Source organism: Scardinius erythrophthalmus (assembly GCF_964197995.2).
Source record: "Scardinius erythrophthalmus genome assembly, chromosome: 22".
Classification (NCBI taxonomy): Eukaryota; Metazoa; Chordata; class Actinopteri; order Cypriniformes; family Leuciscidae; genus Scardinius; species Scardinius erythrophthalmus.
Window position 1 is genome coordinate 3,562,403 of NC_138242.1, and position 17,512 is coordinate 3,579,914.

At 43.3% G+C, this 17,512-nt stretch overlaps 1 protein-coding gene across 1 annotated transcript; it reads right to left on the reverse strand.

Annotated features, from left to right (window-relative positions):
• Positions 1-11,973: 11,973 nt before the first annotated feature.
• On the reverse strand, positions 11,974-13,560 carry LOC308682412 (lymphocyte antigen 86-like; the record flags this gene model as incomplete). Its single annotated transcript, XM_081352122.1, is given in 6 exon segments — positions 11,974-12,285; positions 12,379-12,431; positions 12,505-12,633; positions 12,720-12,806; positions 13,440-13,449; positions 13,453-13,560. Coding segments are annotated over 6 exon segments (480 nt in total). The 3' UTR covers positions 11,974-12,192.
• Between the last annotated feature and the right edge of the window lie 3,952 nt (positions 13,561-17,512).

Here is a 17,512-nt window from a genome sequence, read left to right on the forward strand (position 1 = left end):
CACAATCTAAATTTGATTATTATTTAAAATTGGAGTCAGATTAAGCGTAAAGCTAAACTAATATTGAAACTAAATTCCAATAAATTAAGTGAACTTCACTGGAGCACTGAAAAGACATACACGCATTATCCCTTCGCCCATACCATTGGATTTCTGTCATTGGGCCAATGTGTGGTCTTTACACCAGTACTCCCTCTCTTACTCACGTAAATCACACTCTTTCGCCCACTCATTCGAATGTCATTCGCCCTAGAGATGACCATTGAGTCTTACACAGGCTCTTTCCAGCCACATTCACACAGCAACAGAGTACTGTGGTCAGTCCTGTAGTAGAGTTTTTAATATGGTTACGTTTAGAAACAATTCAGTTATTTACAACCGCATTCTATAACCAAACTCACACCCGTAAATTTTCAAGACTCACAACTCACAACCTGTGATGTGTGAAGAGAACTGGACTGGACAACTAGTTATCTGTCATGTCGTACGTCATACAGTGCGAGAGAGCTGCTCTATGCTGCACAAACATGTGTCTACTGTGTGTTTTGGTTTTATGTGTGTATTCGGTAACTTACAGCGATGGAGATATGAGCTGTGTGTCATCTTAGGTTTTAGATCCAGTCACTGTTCTCCACAGGAGCCACTTCTGTCAGTTTTGTGTTCTACGCACGACTCAAATGCTTGGCTCTCATGACACTAATATAAAAGCTGCTGTCAGTTAATGAAGATTTGACAGATGAACTTGCACGCTTTGGACTCTTCTCGTGCCAAAAAAGATAAGACTTTAGTTTCATGGACACCACCATCTTTGATATTACTTTGGTCAGTGTGGTTACTGGCAAGCGAATACAGGCTTGACTTCCGTTTGAACGTTCATACAGACTGAATTTAAAATGCTACTGTAAGATTCTGTTTGAATGGGACATTTCGAGACTCATACACCTATAAGTAAATGCAATTGTCAATCCCAAAAACTGACAGTCTGTAGGTAGCCTCCCTCTCTGAGATGGGAATAAGCCTCTTATCTTAACGTAATGGCCTACTGAACTAGCTTTGTACTCGAGGCAAAACACAATGGGACTTTATAAACCCTGTCCAAAGTAAAAAGAAATGTCCTGAAGCAAAAATTTCTCCTTATCAGGGTATATTGTGTGGCCATCCACAATGAAAATTACAGCAATCAGGCAAATCTTGTAACCTGATACACACGAATAGTGAGTTTTCAAGACTATTAGAATCTGTAATTGAGCAACAAATTTGAGATGCGTCCTGCTAAATTCGGCATGGAGACTTTTCTTCCCTATTGTGATGTATAACCGAGTGAAACGGCTTCACCAAAAAAAAAAAAAATAATAATTTGTAGAGCTGGACCTAATGTATATGCATCAGGAATTGATTGGATTTGGATTGTAGAAAGTCTTGTCATTTGTTAAGTGCTGTTATCGTTTCATGGTGACTAAGCTTTTAATTGGGGTTGAAATATTGAGATCCAACATTGCAAGTCAGATACAATAAAACAAAAACAGCAATGTTTATAATAGATGCACTTTTAAAGAAATTCATAAACAGCACAACAAAATGCAAAATTCAGAATGTAAGGGTCTCTTAGTTACCCAGGTTTGTCACCAGGTTTCCAATTCAGATTAATAAGATTAAAAATCTGTAAACTACAGATAATTTATAGTTAATGCAACCTCAGGTCTTGTGTGCTTCATGCCAGTAGGTTGTGATACGTCTCCATCTTGACAGTAAGTGGTTTGGAAGACATGTAAGAGAAGGATTCAGGGTGTTAGAGAGATTAAACTGAACTTGACTAACCAAAGAACTACCAGACAATACATTTAAACCACCATGATTCCACAATTATTCACATGTGACCATCCATCCATCCATCTTCTTCCACTTATCCAGGGCCTGGTCATAGGGGCAGCAGTCTAAGCAGAGATGCCCAGACTTCCCTCTCCCTAGACACTTCCTCCAGCTCTTCCGGGGGGACACCGAGGTGTTCCCAGGCCAGCCGGGAGACATAGTCCCTTCAGCGTGTCCTTGGTCTTCCCCGGGGTCTCCTCCTGGTGGGACGTGCCCAGAACACCTTCCCGGGAAGGCGTCCAGGAGGCATCCGGAACAGATGCCCGAGCCACCTCAGCTGGCCCCTCTTGATGTGGAGGAGCAGCGGCTCTTCTCTGAGCTCCTCCCGATTGACAGAGCTTCTCACCCTCCGCCACCCGGCAGAGAAAGCTCATTTCAGCCGTCTGTATCCAGGATCTTGTCCTTTCGGTCATGACCCACAGGTCATGACCCACAGGTCATGACCATAGGTGAGAGTAGGAACGTAGATTGACCAGTAAATCGAGAGCTTAGCCTTGCAGTTCAACTCTTTCTTCACCGTGAATAACCACATTACTGCAGAAGCTGCACCGATCCGTCTGTCAATCTCCCGTTCCATCCTTCCCTCACTCATGAACAAGGCCCCAAGATACTTGAACTCCTCCACTTGAGGCAGGAACTCTCCACCAACCTGAAGTGGGCAAGCCACCCTTTTCTGACTGAGAAACATGGCCTCGGATTTGGAGGTGCTGATTCTCATCCCAGCCGCTTCACATTCGGCTGCAAACCATCCCAGTGCATGCTGAAGGTCCTTTTCTGATGGGGCCAGCACGACAACATCATCCACAAAAAGAAGAGACGAAAATGTGTGGTCCCCAAACCTGACACCCTCCGGCCCCTGGCTGCGCCTAGAAATTCTGTCCATAAAAATTATGAACAGAACCGGCGACAAAGGGCAGCCCTGCCGGAGTCCAACATGCACCGGGAACAAGTCTGACTTACTGCCGGCAATTCAAACCAAGCTCGTGCTCTGGTTGTACAGGGACCGTGGATTGGTTGGGCAAACTCCCATGAACCCAGTAGAGGGTATAGAGCTGGTCGAGTGTTCCACGACTGGGACGAAAATCGTACTGTTCCTCCTGAATCCTAGTTTCTACTATAGGCTGTATTCTCCTCTCCAGTACCCTGGCATAGACTTTCTCGGGGAGGCTGAGAAGTGTGATCCCCCTGTAGTTGGACCACACCCTCCGATCCCCCTTCTTAAAAAGAGTGACCACCACCCCAGTCTGCCAGCCCAAAGGTACTGTCCCCGACCACCACGCAATGCTGCAGAGGCGTGTCAGCCAAGACAGCCCCACAACATTCAGAGACTTGAGGTACTCAGGGCGGATCTCATCCACCCCCGGTGCCTTGCCACAGAGGAGCTTCTTGACTACCTCTGTGACTTCAGCTTGGGTGATAGATGACTCCACATCCGAGCCCTCAGTTACTACTTCATCAACGGAAGACGTGTCGGTGGGGAGATCCTTGAGGAGATCCTCAAAGTATTCATTCCACCATCCAACGACATCCCCAGTTGAGGTCAACAGCTGCCCACCTCCACTGTAAACAGTGTTGGTAGGGCACTGCTTACCTCTCCTGAGGCGCCAGAATCTCTTCGAGGCCAACCGATAGTCCTTCTCCATGGCTTCACCAAGCTCCTCCCAAGCCCAAATTTTTTGCCTCCACAACCACCCTGCCAAGCAGACTTAGGTAAGCCTGGCATTGGCCTGACTTCTCTGTAACTTTTGGGATGGTATCTTCACCGATCGTAAACCGGAAGCGGTCCTGGACATGGCCCGCTTCAGGACCAAGCTTCTATATTTTGAGGGTTTGAACTCCATCCTAGCTGCTGTGGTGAGTTCTACCAAATCTTCCAAGATCCATCTGCCCTCAGGGAATGACCTCTCTGTGATTGTCAAGTTGTCCATAAAGGAATCTCAGAGATGGTACATCCAGATCAGTACTTTTCTGCAGCTGTACCTTCTGGGGGACGTGATAGGCTTTGAGTGTGTGGTCAACCAACTTGTGCGGCACTGTGCCATAAGCATTCGTTAGGTCAAGCCACAGGACTGCTAGATCTCCCTGGTTCCTCTTAGCGTCCTTGATGATCTTGGAGATGACGCTGTTGTGTTCGATGCAACTGGGGACTCCTGGTACTCCGCCTTTCTGTACAGAGGTGTCAATGTACTTGTTGTTAATCAAGAACTGGGTCAGCCTCTTCGCCAAGATTCCGAAGAACACCTTCCCCTCCACATTCAACAGCGAGATTGCTTGGGGATTCCTCCTGCTTGGGGACTAAGCAGCCCTCGGCAATAAGAAAACTGTCTGGCAGATGGTTCTTCCTCCACACTACCTTAAGTAGCCTGCAAAAACGTCTCCTCAGCCTCTCACAGTTCTTTTAAACTCTGCACGGAATTCCATTCGGCCCCAGTGCAAATCTTCCCTTGGCCTTTCGGTTAAAGTTGTTGACTTCCTGCCATCTGAGCTCTCCGTCATCAAAGGAGATCGTCGGCTCCACTGGGCTGCACAGCTTTCCTTCCAGGTCAAGTTCTTCCTCTTGCCTTGGGTCACTGTGCACTTTATGGAGGTGCTCTTCTACTGCCTCCTACTGGGCCTTTAGCACTCCTGATCTTTTAAGTTCAAGGAGCCCCGACAGGTACTTGAAGTTTTTTTTGTGAACTTGATCCTCTCCTTTCCCTGCCTCCTTCTATCCCTTCGTACTCTGCTCGGTGCAAGGTCTTTATGCGCTCCCTCACATTATCTCGTATCTCTTTAAGGGCAGGTTTTTCGTCTTCAGGAGCTTTGAAATATGCTGTTGGCCAATGTTGATATTTGAAATCAACCCAAACAAACACACCCCTACTTCATTGCTCCGCCTCCAAAACTCACACTGCAATTCTAAAGGCTGATTTATACTTCTGTGTCGGACCTATGCCAGAGCCTCTATGCTGTAGGCAACGCGTTGGTTTTCATTTATACTTCTGAGTCATTGTCTGCGTTGACACGCAATTACACATGCAGAGGGAGCATGTGAAACCCGAAGGAGGGGTTCAAGCAGACCAATCACAGCGCTTGCGGTCCGCATAGAATTGACGCGTTGTTACATTTTTGGAGAGGTGCATGTCAGGGCACGCTGAGGGGTATGCATGCTACACACAGCCTACGACATAGCTATGGCGTGAGTTCGACACAGAAGTATAAATTGTGCTTAACAGCCTTGCTCCAAGTCAATCTCAAACACCGATCCCCCTGCAAGCCAGTCGAGTGCACTAACGATGACGCATTCAATAGTTTCTACTGTTTTTTTTGATGACACTATTTCTTATGTATCAAGGTCTTTAAGATATGCTTGTGGTTTCCTCTCTCTTACTGAACGTTGTAGACATCCAGAGGATGCACTCTCAGGGTCCTTTCTATCTGCAGTTTGAGTCAATTCAGGCATTTTTTGAGCACTGGTTGAATCTGGCAATTGATTTCTTTGACACCCAGATTTCAAATTTCTCAGGCTCCCAGTTATCTGAAGTTGGAATTGATTCAAGTGTTGTCGACATACTGAGTGATTCTGGCATTTTAATATCAGCATCCATTGACACAACATCAGAATCATAATGTTGAACACCCAAGGCAGCTTGAAAGTCTTTAGTCAGGATCTCTTTTTGTTGTCGACTGAATAATTGATCGACATGACATCGCACTATTTGGGCATTTTCTATTGCTACTTTATAGGATACAGGTCCTGGGATTTCCTGAATTACACCATGTACCCATTTTGGTCCATACCCAAAGTTCCCTGTGTACATTGTATCTCCCACTTCAAAATAGCGAGATTTTGCTCTTTTTGAACTTGTTGTTTCAATTAAATTTTGCTGATGAAGTCAGGGTGCATTTTGTCTAGAGTACATTGCAATTTCCTCCCCATCATCATTTCTTCAGGTGACAATCCTGTGATAGATTGGGGTGTAATACGACAACTAAACTTGTTCTCCATAGTGTTCCCAGAACTTTTTTTCATGAGGTCCTTAAAAGATTGGACTGCCTGCTCAGCAAGACCATTGGGTGATGGATGATACGGGGCAGAAGTAACATGCGGTATTCCATTCCTAGACATAAATTCTTTGCTCGCTTCACTTAAAAAACACTGAGCGTTATCAGACACCATCATTTCAGGAATGCCATGGGTACTGAAACTCTTTCTGAGGCACTCAAAAGTAGTCTCTGAATTTACTGGATATGCCTCAATCCACTTAGAATGGGCATCAGCTAAGATTAAAAACATCTTCCCCAGGAATGGCCCAGCATAGTCCATATGCACTCATCTCCATGGCTGTCATGGCCACTCCCACAGATGAAGTGGTGCACCCAGAGGTGCTTTTCTCTTGACACACAGTACAATCTTTTACTCAGGCCTCAATGTCAGCATCTAAATTTGGCCACCACAGGTAAGTCTCACCTGTTCCAGCAACCCCGAACATCCTTGCTCTGGAATGATGATGCAGACTCCCCACAGCACACACCCGTCTCGAACACTGAGCTCTTGTTGTCTCTGTTTATAAGGTGCAAATTAATTTGTATTACTGTGATCAGGCCAACCTTTAAGCACATACTCACACACTCTAGAGAGGACAGGATCTCGAGTTGTCCAGTGCTTGATTTGCTCTGATGTCGTCCAAAGGACAAACAACGCTGTCCAACATCAAGACATAATCCTCCTTTGATCCTTTCTCTGGAATCTCTGGAACAGGAAGACGACTAAGGGCATCGGTATTTCCATTGTCCTTGCCCGCTCTGTAAGAAATGACATACTCATATGCCCCCAACATCACTTCCCATCTCATAATTCTTTGAGAGACTGTGGAACAGCTTTCAGTTCATTCAGTAAACTTAGTAAAGGTTTATGGTCTGTACAGATCACAAATTTACGGCCACACAGATATTTATGTTTCTTTCATTTCTTTACCCCGAACACTACAGCTAAACCCTCCTTCTCCAGCTAGGAGTAGTTTTTTTCTGCTACTGTAAGTGTTTGTGATACAAACTCTCCATTCCATCTGCAATACGATGTGCTAACACGGCTCCCACACGCTGATGCATCACAAGAAAGCACTAATTCTTTTTTCTAATCATTGGGGATTAACACACTGTTAGACTCCAATTATTCTTTGGATTTTTTAAAGGCTTCCAGGGGAAAAACCAGGGGACGTCCTTCTTCAAAAGCATGTGCAATGGAGCAAGCAGTGTTGAGAGGTTTGGCAGAAACCTGTTATAGAAATTCAACAGTCCCAAATATGCTTTCAGCTCTGTTACTGACATCGGTCTTGGTGCATCTTGAACTGCTTGGACTTTTTCGGGAACTGGATGAATACCAGTGGCATCCACTTTGTGTCCCAGGAAAATGACTTCCTTTTCCAAGAATTTACACTTTTCCCTTTTCAACCTCAAACCATACTCCTCCAACTGCTGCAACACTTGATCCAGTGTCCTCAAATGCTCCTGATCATCTCGTCCTGTCAGCAAGATATCGTCCAGATATAAAGTGACCTTTGTAATGTCTTTCAGGACCCTTTCCATGGTCCTCTGGAAGACTGCTGGACTGAAACTAACTCCGAAAGGTAATCTGGTGTATTTGAACAATCCTTTGTGTGTATTCATGGTCACATATGGCTTTGACGTCTCATCTAACAAAATCTGTTGATATGCATGACTCATATCTAACTTGCTGTATTTTTCACCTCCAGCTAAAACTGCAAACATGTCTTCCATTTGAGAAATGGGATACTGCTGCAGTGACGACTCTCTGTTAATGGTTACTCTGTGGTCTCCACAAAGTCTTACTGACCCATCTGGTTTTAAAACAGGCACAACAGGTGCTGTCCACTCTGAGAATTTCACAGGCTCTTTAATATGGTCTTTAATCAGGCGATCAAGTTCTGCTTCAACTTTCTTTCTCATGGCAAAAGGCATTGAACTTGATTTAAAAAAAATGAGGCTTTGCATTACTTGGTACATGAATCTTAGCAGTGGCTCCTTTTAATTTTCCAAGTTTCTCTTTGAAAACTGTTTCATGTTTCCTTAAGATGTCTTGCTACAACTCTGAGCTGTCTTTCATTTTCCTCACTTTTTTCCAGGTCTATGAGGACATATGAGTTCATATGTCTATGCGATATATTGAAAATTATAAGCACTAGTTTCCCATATATTGCATTTTTGCATAGAATATATCGCATTATATATATTTGCAGTATATTACCATACCAGGAACACTTCCCAAAAATCCTGATGTACTCGTTACATCATGAGAAGGATGGCATCTACGCTAATTTTAGTGTCTGTGTTTATCCCGAGGTTTTCCTGCAGCCTGCCGGATCCAGGCCGTATCCAGATCTGACGAAGGACCTTCGCCTGGACCGATGACAACGCAGTGCTGAAGTGCCAACTAGTCTCTCCGTATGGAGGATCCCACTACCACTATACAGATAAGGCGTTGTCGGGAAAATTCGTTTCGCGTTCCTACCCCAAAGGAACAAAATAAAATAAAATTATTTTTCAAAATTTATAAGGAAAGACAAGTACTTTGTTTAGGCTTGGCTTGTAGGGAATTCCTAACCTGCGTATATTCAAACGCACATAACTATAGAACCCATTCTAAATGCGCATGTGAACGCCATCAGCGTTTCTCACAGGTTCGCGTTTAAAGTCTGTGTAGAGGGAATGGTGTCGTCTTAGCGGCTACATTGCTTGATCGTTGCGACGGAAGCAAATCAATCAAAACTAACTTTAGATGGAAATAACTTAACTCTGCTGTAAAGCCGAAACAATCTCTGTTACCTTAAATTATACGCTTATCTCTGTAAAGCTGCATTGAGACAATCTACATTGTTAAAAGCGCTATATAAATGAAGATGACTTGACTTGACTTGATATATTTTTGTTTCGTAAGAGATGTCCATAATGCAAGTGAAACTGAAATATTTGATTTAGTTCCAACCCTTCTATGTAATGATTATGTTTCTTAATTGTATGGAGTCCTTATAAAGTGCAGCATAAAAAAAATGCTAGATGTCACCTTTATTATATATTTATATAAAGTATACACCTATATTTAAAACACAATAGACTAATTTTTGGAAGTAAGGTGCACAAATATACAGTTATCCACTGGACATCACAACAAGTTATTCATGCTTGTATTGTTCTTTAAGTGTCAGTTTAGACGTCAGGCTGATTCGACTAACCAAACCTGCCCCGATTACACCCACAGCAAGGCATCTCTTTCCCCTCTGATGCTAGATATTATAATCAACATTTTGGGTCAGCTGTGTGCTGCACATATTAAACAAAAAATATATTTTGCATTTGCTCTCCAGCAGAACAGTTCTGAATGTGTCCTGCAAAAATCACTTGATGCCATTGCTACTTCTGCAAACCGTTGATCAATGCTACAAACCAACACATTTGCTGACACGTTTCCTGCCTGGAGTTTTCGCGTTGCTCTGCAAAGTATGTCACCCGGATCGTTGGTCTGATTGGTTGAAGGACTATCCAATTGCGTACAGCCACAGCCAGAGCCAGAGTCATTGGAACTAGTGATGTGATGTTCGGCACCGAGGCTTCGAAGCTTGTATCAAAAAAACAAAAAAAATCACACACTGAAGCAGTGTATTGGAGCTTGATTCGTTTTTCCATAACCACGTGATCTGTGACGTCTGAAGCTTCGTTTCCACACACAGTCACGTGACTGCTTCGTATTCAGATTCAAAAATAGCGCGAAACCACTTGAGCAGGTTTGTACGGAAGAGGATTAGGGCCAAGCAATAATAAAAAAAAAAAACATCTCAAGATTAAAGACATAATGCGAGATTACACTCGTTAAATTTCTAGAAAAAAAGTCGAAATACAATCTAGAGAATAAACTCATTAAATATTGAGAATAAAGTCATTGTGTTTCGAGAAAAAACGTGTTAAATTTCGAGAAAAAAGTCGAAATACAATCTTGAGAATAAACTCATTACATTTCGAGGGCCCTATTTTAACGATCTGCAACGCAAGTGTCAAAGCACAAAGCGCAAGTAACTTTGTGGACGGGTCTTGGCGCTGTTGCTATTTTCCCGGCGGGATAAATGACTCTTGCGCCTGGCGCAAATCTAAAATGGGTTGGTCTGAAGTAGCTTCATTACTCATAGGTGTGGTTTGGGCGTAACGTGAAATAAACCAGAGCGTCATCTCACATTCCCTTTAAGAGCAGGCGCGCTTGTTCTAAAGCGGATTCCTATTATAACGGTGGATTTGCCAGGCGCGCGCCAGGAGCGGTTCACAGCCAAGGAGAGCAACACTCTCGTCAGGGACGTTGGGGATGGAGAAACACACCCAAATTAACTTGGTTAAAAAGGCGTATGATAATTTGGGTAAATGTGTAAGCTAGATGTATGCTTTTATGATAAATTGTCTATCTATCTATCTATCTATCTATCTATCTATCTATCTATCTATCTATCTATCTATCTATCTATCTATCTATCTATCTATCTATCTATCGTAATAATGTATGATTTGCAAAAATGAAAACTGCTGCTTCTGTGTAGATGAGAGAATCAAGGTGCGCATTGTGCACACGCTACATTGATTATGGCCAAGCATGCGCCCTTAAAAAAGCATATTAATAACATGCGCAACGCGCCACTGACTTTAAACTATTTTTTCCTGGTTAGTAGCGTGTGGCGAGCAGGACGAGGTCGAGGGCCGTGGGAGGACGGCACGAGGCCGGTGGCGTGATTATGATGAGCCACACCTGTGAGACGCACCGGTCTCGCATCTCTCACGGAGGAGCGGAGGCATAAAGGAGGAGCGACGACAGTGAAGAGCGAGAGAGGACAGGCCTGATTTTTAGTTCATGTTTTGTTTCTGTTTGTGTTGCCAGCAGTCGTCCGTGAGGGGCTGCTGGCTTTTACTTTCATTTTTGTATTGGTGTATTTATTTATTTAAATATGTTGAATGTTCGCCGGTTCCCGCCTCCTTCTTCCCGTAACATCTAAACCCCGTTACATAGCGCAATTGTTTTCTAAACCTGCAAAATAGCATGAAGGAACGTTTGCGCTGGAACACGCCTCCTTTTTTGCGCTGAACCGCCCAGGGAGCGCAAGTTCATTCCCTAGTTTAGCGACGTGCTTCTGTGGAGGGAAAAACGCGCTTTGCGCGGGTGCAAAATAGAAATGATACATGCGTCGGTGTACAAAGTCAATTGCGCTGGGTGCAAGATAGGGCCCCGAGAGTAAAGTCGTTGCGTTTCGAGAAAAAAAGTCGAAATGAAATGTAGAGAATAACACATTCGATCAGTGTTCATTGCATAGCCTATAGGACCGGGCTATTCAATTGGCGGCCCACGGGCCAAATGCGGCCCGCCAATCATCTCCATCCGGCCCGACGGCACCAACCTCCCTCCTCCCAGTGTTGCCAGATGTACGATAATTATCGTATTTGTACGATAAATTTGACCAATAATGGAAAAAATCCTATAATGTACGATAATTTCAGAACTGTGTGACACTTCAAATGATGGTCGCTGTAACCATAGGGCTTCTCATTGATCTAGCTCTGGATTCTACGTCTACCGGGGGAAGAACGTGTAGAGAGAGGGAGCGAGAGACCTTGCGTGTGTGTGCTAGTGTGCCTTCATGTCGTTTCAAAAAGTTGTTTGACAATAAATAGCTGTATTCTGTACAGGTTTGACTCGTGTACGATAATTTTCAGCTTCTGGTACGATACTTGGACTTTTCCAATCTGGCAACACTGCCTCCTCCTCTTTTCCTGGTGGTGCGGCTACTTTAGTTTGAATTTGATACTCGCCCCGATTGACCTGAGAAACAATCGAATATTACGAATATAACTGCAAATATTTCAGCAGTTATTATATGTGTCCCGAATTTATGTCGACTGAACCAGTGATACCAAACATTCGTGAATGAATCATTCTTTTGGTTCGATCCTTTCTAAACGCGCTTGCATAACTGTGTGTTCACACCGCCACCAGCGAGAGCGTCAAACTGGCCGGTGACCCACACACACACACACACAAAAAGAATAGTTGATTTTGATTCAATAGTGACTAATGGATTTTCAAAGTTTTATTTAAGATTAAAGGTCTAACAAGGGTGAAACAAAAGTATGAAATCATCTGAAAGCAGCAAAAATCCTGAATGCATGATGAATGTCCCAAAGAGGAACAACACAATTAACTTTGATTAAACACCTTTGCTAAAATGCAATATAACATCTGAGTTCAACATAATGTGAGAATACGCTCTACAGACACTCTGAAGAACAGGTCCTCTAGTTTTCACTATGGAGGAAAATAGTTGCATTAACGCAGGCAATCTGGAAGCCATCTTGATTTATTGCATGTAGGTTAAGATGAAAATCACCCTGTGGAAGAAACATAATGCAATAAAGACATTTCAGATCCATACTCACAGTAAATAAAAGCATAGATGTTTAAATGGAATGTAAAAGCCAAACCTTTAGAGGAAGGTCTACTTTTGACTTAAATGATGATTCTATGGTGATGAGTTCTGGAGAAATAAAAAAAATAATTTCATATTATCATAAAAATGACAAACACAACCAAAACCTTCCTGTGCTCACCTCCTCTCCTGCTTCCACAAAAAGTGAACCGTGGGAAATGAGGAAGACAGAGGGGTTCGTCCCGACTGAATACATGGATGTCTTTTAGCAGCAGCTCAACTGATGAATAAAGCTCATCGATGGACTGCCCTGTAAGAGAACACACAGTTACTGCTTCAAGGCTTGATTTCATTCATCAGAAATGATCATATTAATAAAGATGAGTAAGATCTTACTCAGAATAAGGGCCAATCTGATTGTCATAGGATCAGTCAATCTGTTAGGGCAAGGCAGGAAAGTAAATCCCACATCCTGTAAAGGGTCTGAAACATTGAAATCAGAAAAAAAGGCAATTTGAAATACATTTTAAGATAAACTGAGCGGTTTGAATTGAATATAAGAAATCATTAGTTGATGTAAAAGATTAACATCTCTCAATCAAGCAACATTCAGAAATGTGCAAATGAATGTATACACCATATTCAAAAGTTTGGGGTCGGTGAGATTTATTATCACCAAGGCTGCATTTCATTGATTAAAAAAACATTAAATACAGTAAAAATGTGAAATATTATTACAATTTAAAATAGCTGTTTTCTATGTGATTATACTGTAAAATGTAATTTATTCCTGTGATCAAAGCTGAATTTTCAGCATCATTACTCCAGTCTTCAGTGTCACATGATCCTTTAGAAATCACTGCTCAAGAATCATTTATGATTATTATCAATGTCGAAAACAGTTAATATTTCTGTGAAAACCGTGATACCCTTTTTCAAATAACCAGAGTTATTTTGACCAATATAGTTCAAAAGCACGGCATTTATTTGGAATTGAAATAATTTGTAACATTACTTTAGTGTAACTTTTGATCAATTTAATGCATCCATGCTGAATAAAAGTATCAATTTCTGTTAAAAATATCTCACTGACAGTGTGTGTGACACTGATCTCACCGCAGCTTCTTTAGGTCACCGTGAGTCTGTCTGAGTTGCACACTGTGTGAAGAGGCCATTGGTGATCCTGAGAGTAAACCCAATTCATCTGAACAATACTCAGAATCAGAACCAATAACATATTATCACACAGACGTAACTTCATAGCCTTTCAGTTAGACCCAGAATCTGACTAACTTCTCATGAATTTTAGGTGAAATACGCGGAACAAGGCAACTTAACTTCTCATTTATGTCAAATGATAATGTCATTGTGTCAAGTTTCACTTCCCGTATTCACTAACAAGGTTTTATTGACATGATCTCATAGCCACTTTCTGAAATCCAACTGAATATAATATTTTTTTATTGTAATTTTTGGGGAATTATTTGTATATTTTGAGACAACTGGAGTGTTTTAATTCCAAATGCATGCATGGCAGCATGGCATGGGAAACGTAAAGGTATTGGGGATTGTATATGTCTGCAAGTCAAGCAGGTCTTCCAATGAAGCCCAGCAGGAGAATGGCTGTTGTAATCAAAAACATGGGAGAACCAATAAAATATTAATAACTGATTACATTGTAGTCAATTTATGCTTTTTTCCCTTGAGCTTTTTGTTTTCTATGCCTTTTGTTACATAATAAAATAGAACCCTTTTTTACCATATAATTTTGTCATTTTAATACCTTAACACACTAAAACATACTCCTCATATTTTGATTGTTTAATAGAGCCTGAAGTGCCATTAAAAGCAAATATTGTGTAAATATCCTCTCTAGACATCAATTTTGGCCATTACTATAGGCCCATCCATCCATTAAATCCACAATCAAGTAAAGTCACACACATTCCAGCAATGCATGTTGTTTCAAAACACTTTCTTAAAGTCCCCCTGTGGTGAAAATCCAGCTTTTAATGTTGCTTGTATGTCTATGTGGTGTTTTTATTATGCTTTAAAACAAACCATGTGCAAATTCACAAGTCAACACCATTGCCGAGTATTTTCTTCTTAAAACTGCAATGAACCAAAGACAGTCTCAAAAACGATCAGATCAGCGTGTGATCGTCAATAAATGGATCTCTGAGCTGCTGTGAGTGAGTGGAGGCAGGGCTCAGTTGCATGTTCACAGAACCACGTATACTAAATGAAGAAAGGGTTTTAGAAATATATTCAAGCTATTTTAAGGCATGAAGATTTTTTTTTTCAAGGTAAAGACGTTTAAATATGTGACCCTAGACCTAGTCACAAGGGTACATTTTTCTAAATTGAGATTTATACATCATAAAGATGTGTACCCAAGCTTTTCATTGATGTATGGTTTGTTAGGATAGGACAATATTGTTGCGAGATACAACTATTTGAACATCTGAAATCTGAGGGAGCAAAAAAATCTAAAGTTTAAAATTTAAAGTTGTCCATTTATGTTTGCGAGTTTGCCGCATCCACTCACAAAAATATATTTTTATATATTTACAGTAGAAAGTTTCTAAAATATTTTCATGGAACATGATCTTTATTTAAAATCCTATTGATTTTTGGCATAAAAGAAAATCAATAATTTTGACCAATACTGTCACAATTATGTTCTGTCTTGTCTTGCCTTGTCTGCACCTGTTCTTGTTAGTCCCTTATTAGTTAACCTTCATCCACCTGTGTCTAGTTAGTTCCCTCGTTTACCCTGTGTCTATATTCTCCTCGTTTAGTTCAGTCCCTTGTTAGTTATTGCTCGTGTCTATGTATTACATGCTGTTTCGTCCTGTTCACCTGCCTGTGTCCATTAAAGCTTTGTTATATTTTTGGAATCAAGCTTCGTCTGTCTGCTTCATCAGCCAAAGCTTAACAAAATAACCGACCAAACAAAAATGAACATGATGGACTCACCCACGCTGCAGCTTCTCCTCCGCCCGGAGAGCAGGCCCTATCTGTGTTACCTGGCCTTCCTGAACCAGCCCCGGAGTTGATGCAGGCAGGTCAGTCCATCGCAGAGCCAGGAGCGAACTATAACCTGATAGACCTGTGGTCCGTGGATCCTATTCCCACCCAAGTCCCCACCCTCACATCATCATCTTCTTCGCCGGTCCCATCCGGAAGTCTTCTGCCTGTATCCCTGCCTGTAGTCTCATCCCGTCTCCATCGATCCCCCTGGATCCGTCGGCCCCACTGGTGTCGTGTAGCTCCTCGGCTCTGCCACCGCCACTCGCTCCGTGTGGCTCATCCTCCACGCCTCGGGCTCCCCTGCCACCAGCTCGGTTAGAGGCCAAGTCCCCGGCTACACTTTGGGCCTCCAGGCCCACACCACCACCTCATCCTGTCAGCCCGTCACCCTCACCTCGACCCACCACTCCTTCATCGCCTCCGCGGTCCGTCTGCACCCTGCACCACTTCGGCACCCCGGACTCCCTTCCTCTGACCTCCCTGTCAGCCTCCCTCACCACATCATCACCCTGGTCATCCTTCCCCACATCACCACCTCGTTCCTGCAGGTCAGCGGCTCAGCTCCCGTCTTCCGTGTCATGGTGTCGCCATGGTCCGTCAGCCGCTCGGTTCCACCGGTTCCTCCACCTCTCACCATGGTTTAGCCTCCGCCGGTCAGCCCCAGGGTTTCGTCTACCCCCTCTGTCTGGACTCCACCCTGGCTCCTACCCCGTCTGCGCCACCCAGGGTCCAGTCCGTCCCCAGCTCCACCAAAACTCCACCCTTTTTTCTGTTTTTTTTTTAGCTTCTGTTATCATCACGGCGCGAGGACACGCCTTTCAGAGGGGGCTGTAATGTCACAATTATGTCTGTCTTGTCTGCACCTGTTCTTGTTAGTCTCTTATTATTTAACCTTCATCCACCTGTGTCTAGTTAGTTCTACCAGAAAGACTCGGAAGAATTACTTCAACAAATCGTACATTTATTGACAGCCCAGCAAGCTGATAATATACAAAGTCATTTTGCATAGGCCCCGTCCGTAGTACATATGTCACCACTAGGGCCGAGGACAACCACCACTCAGGAGGAGCTACACCAAGATACACCAAAAGCCAGACAACGACGTGACGTAAAAGCTTGATTCTTTTTAATGAATATAAAAACACTTTAAAGGAATGTCACTGCCACAGAACTCTTCATAGGGGCTACTCATCAGAACGGGGCTTCAGTGGAGGTAGGCTCAGGTCAGCCGCCAGTTGATCACCTCCTTGCACGGATCGGTACAGGGGGGAGGGGAAGGGACAAGGGACGGATGCCTTCGGTTAAGCAACAGCAGGTGGCTGGGTAACTCTGCTCACAGGACCACAATAGAAGGGGGGGGGGGGGGGACGGATTGGTCCAGAGGCCAGGACCTTCAAATGGCAGACAGCAGACCAACGTAAGTAGTGGGCAGGACACAGGAGGCTACAGGTAAGGATAGACAGACGGTGGGTTTTCTCTTCTCACAGGACAGCATCAGATAACTGAGTGTCACCTCTCTTTCACAGGCCAGCAGCAGTTGGGGTGCAGTGACGGATAATACGATCCCTCGCAGGGCAGTGATGGCAGAATGCAGTGACGGATAACAGGTTCTCTATGTTCACAGAACAACAGAGTACAGAATCCAGCAGTTAACAACTGAGTCTTCTTTCCACAGGACAGCGATGGCAACATGCAGTGACGGATAACAGGTTCTCTATGTTCACAGAACAACAGTGGTGAGTACAGAATCCAGCAGTTAACAACTGAGTCTTCTTACCACAGGACAGTGATGGCAACATGCAGTGACGGATAACAGGTTCTCTATGTTCACAGAACAACAGTGGTGAGTACAGAATCCAGCAGTTAACAACTGAGTCTTCTTTCCACAGAACAGCGATGGCAGCACGGATAACAGGTTCTCTATGTTCACAGAACAACAGTGGTGAGTACAGAATCCAGCAGTTAACAACTGAGTCTTCTTACCACAGGGTAGCGAGGGCAGCATGCAGTGGCGGACAACAGGCCCTCTATGTTCACATTAATTCCTGGTACTCCACCAGACTAGACGGTCTCCGACTAAGCTTTCAGAGTGCTGGTAACATCAAACGTTCAAACACTCGTGCATGCATCAAACCACTTTAAATATTCAACATGCT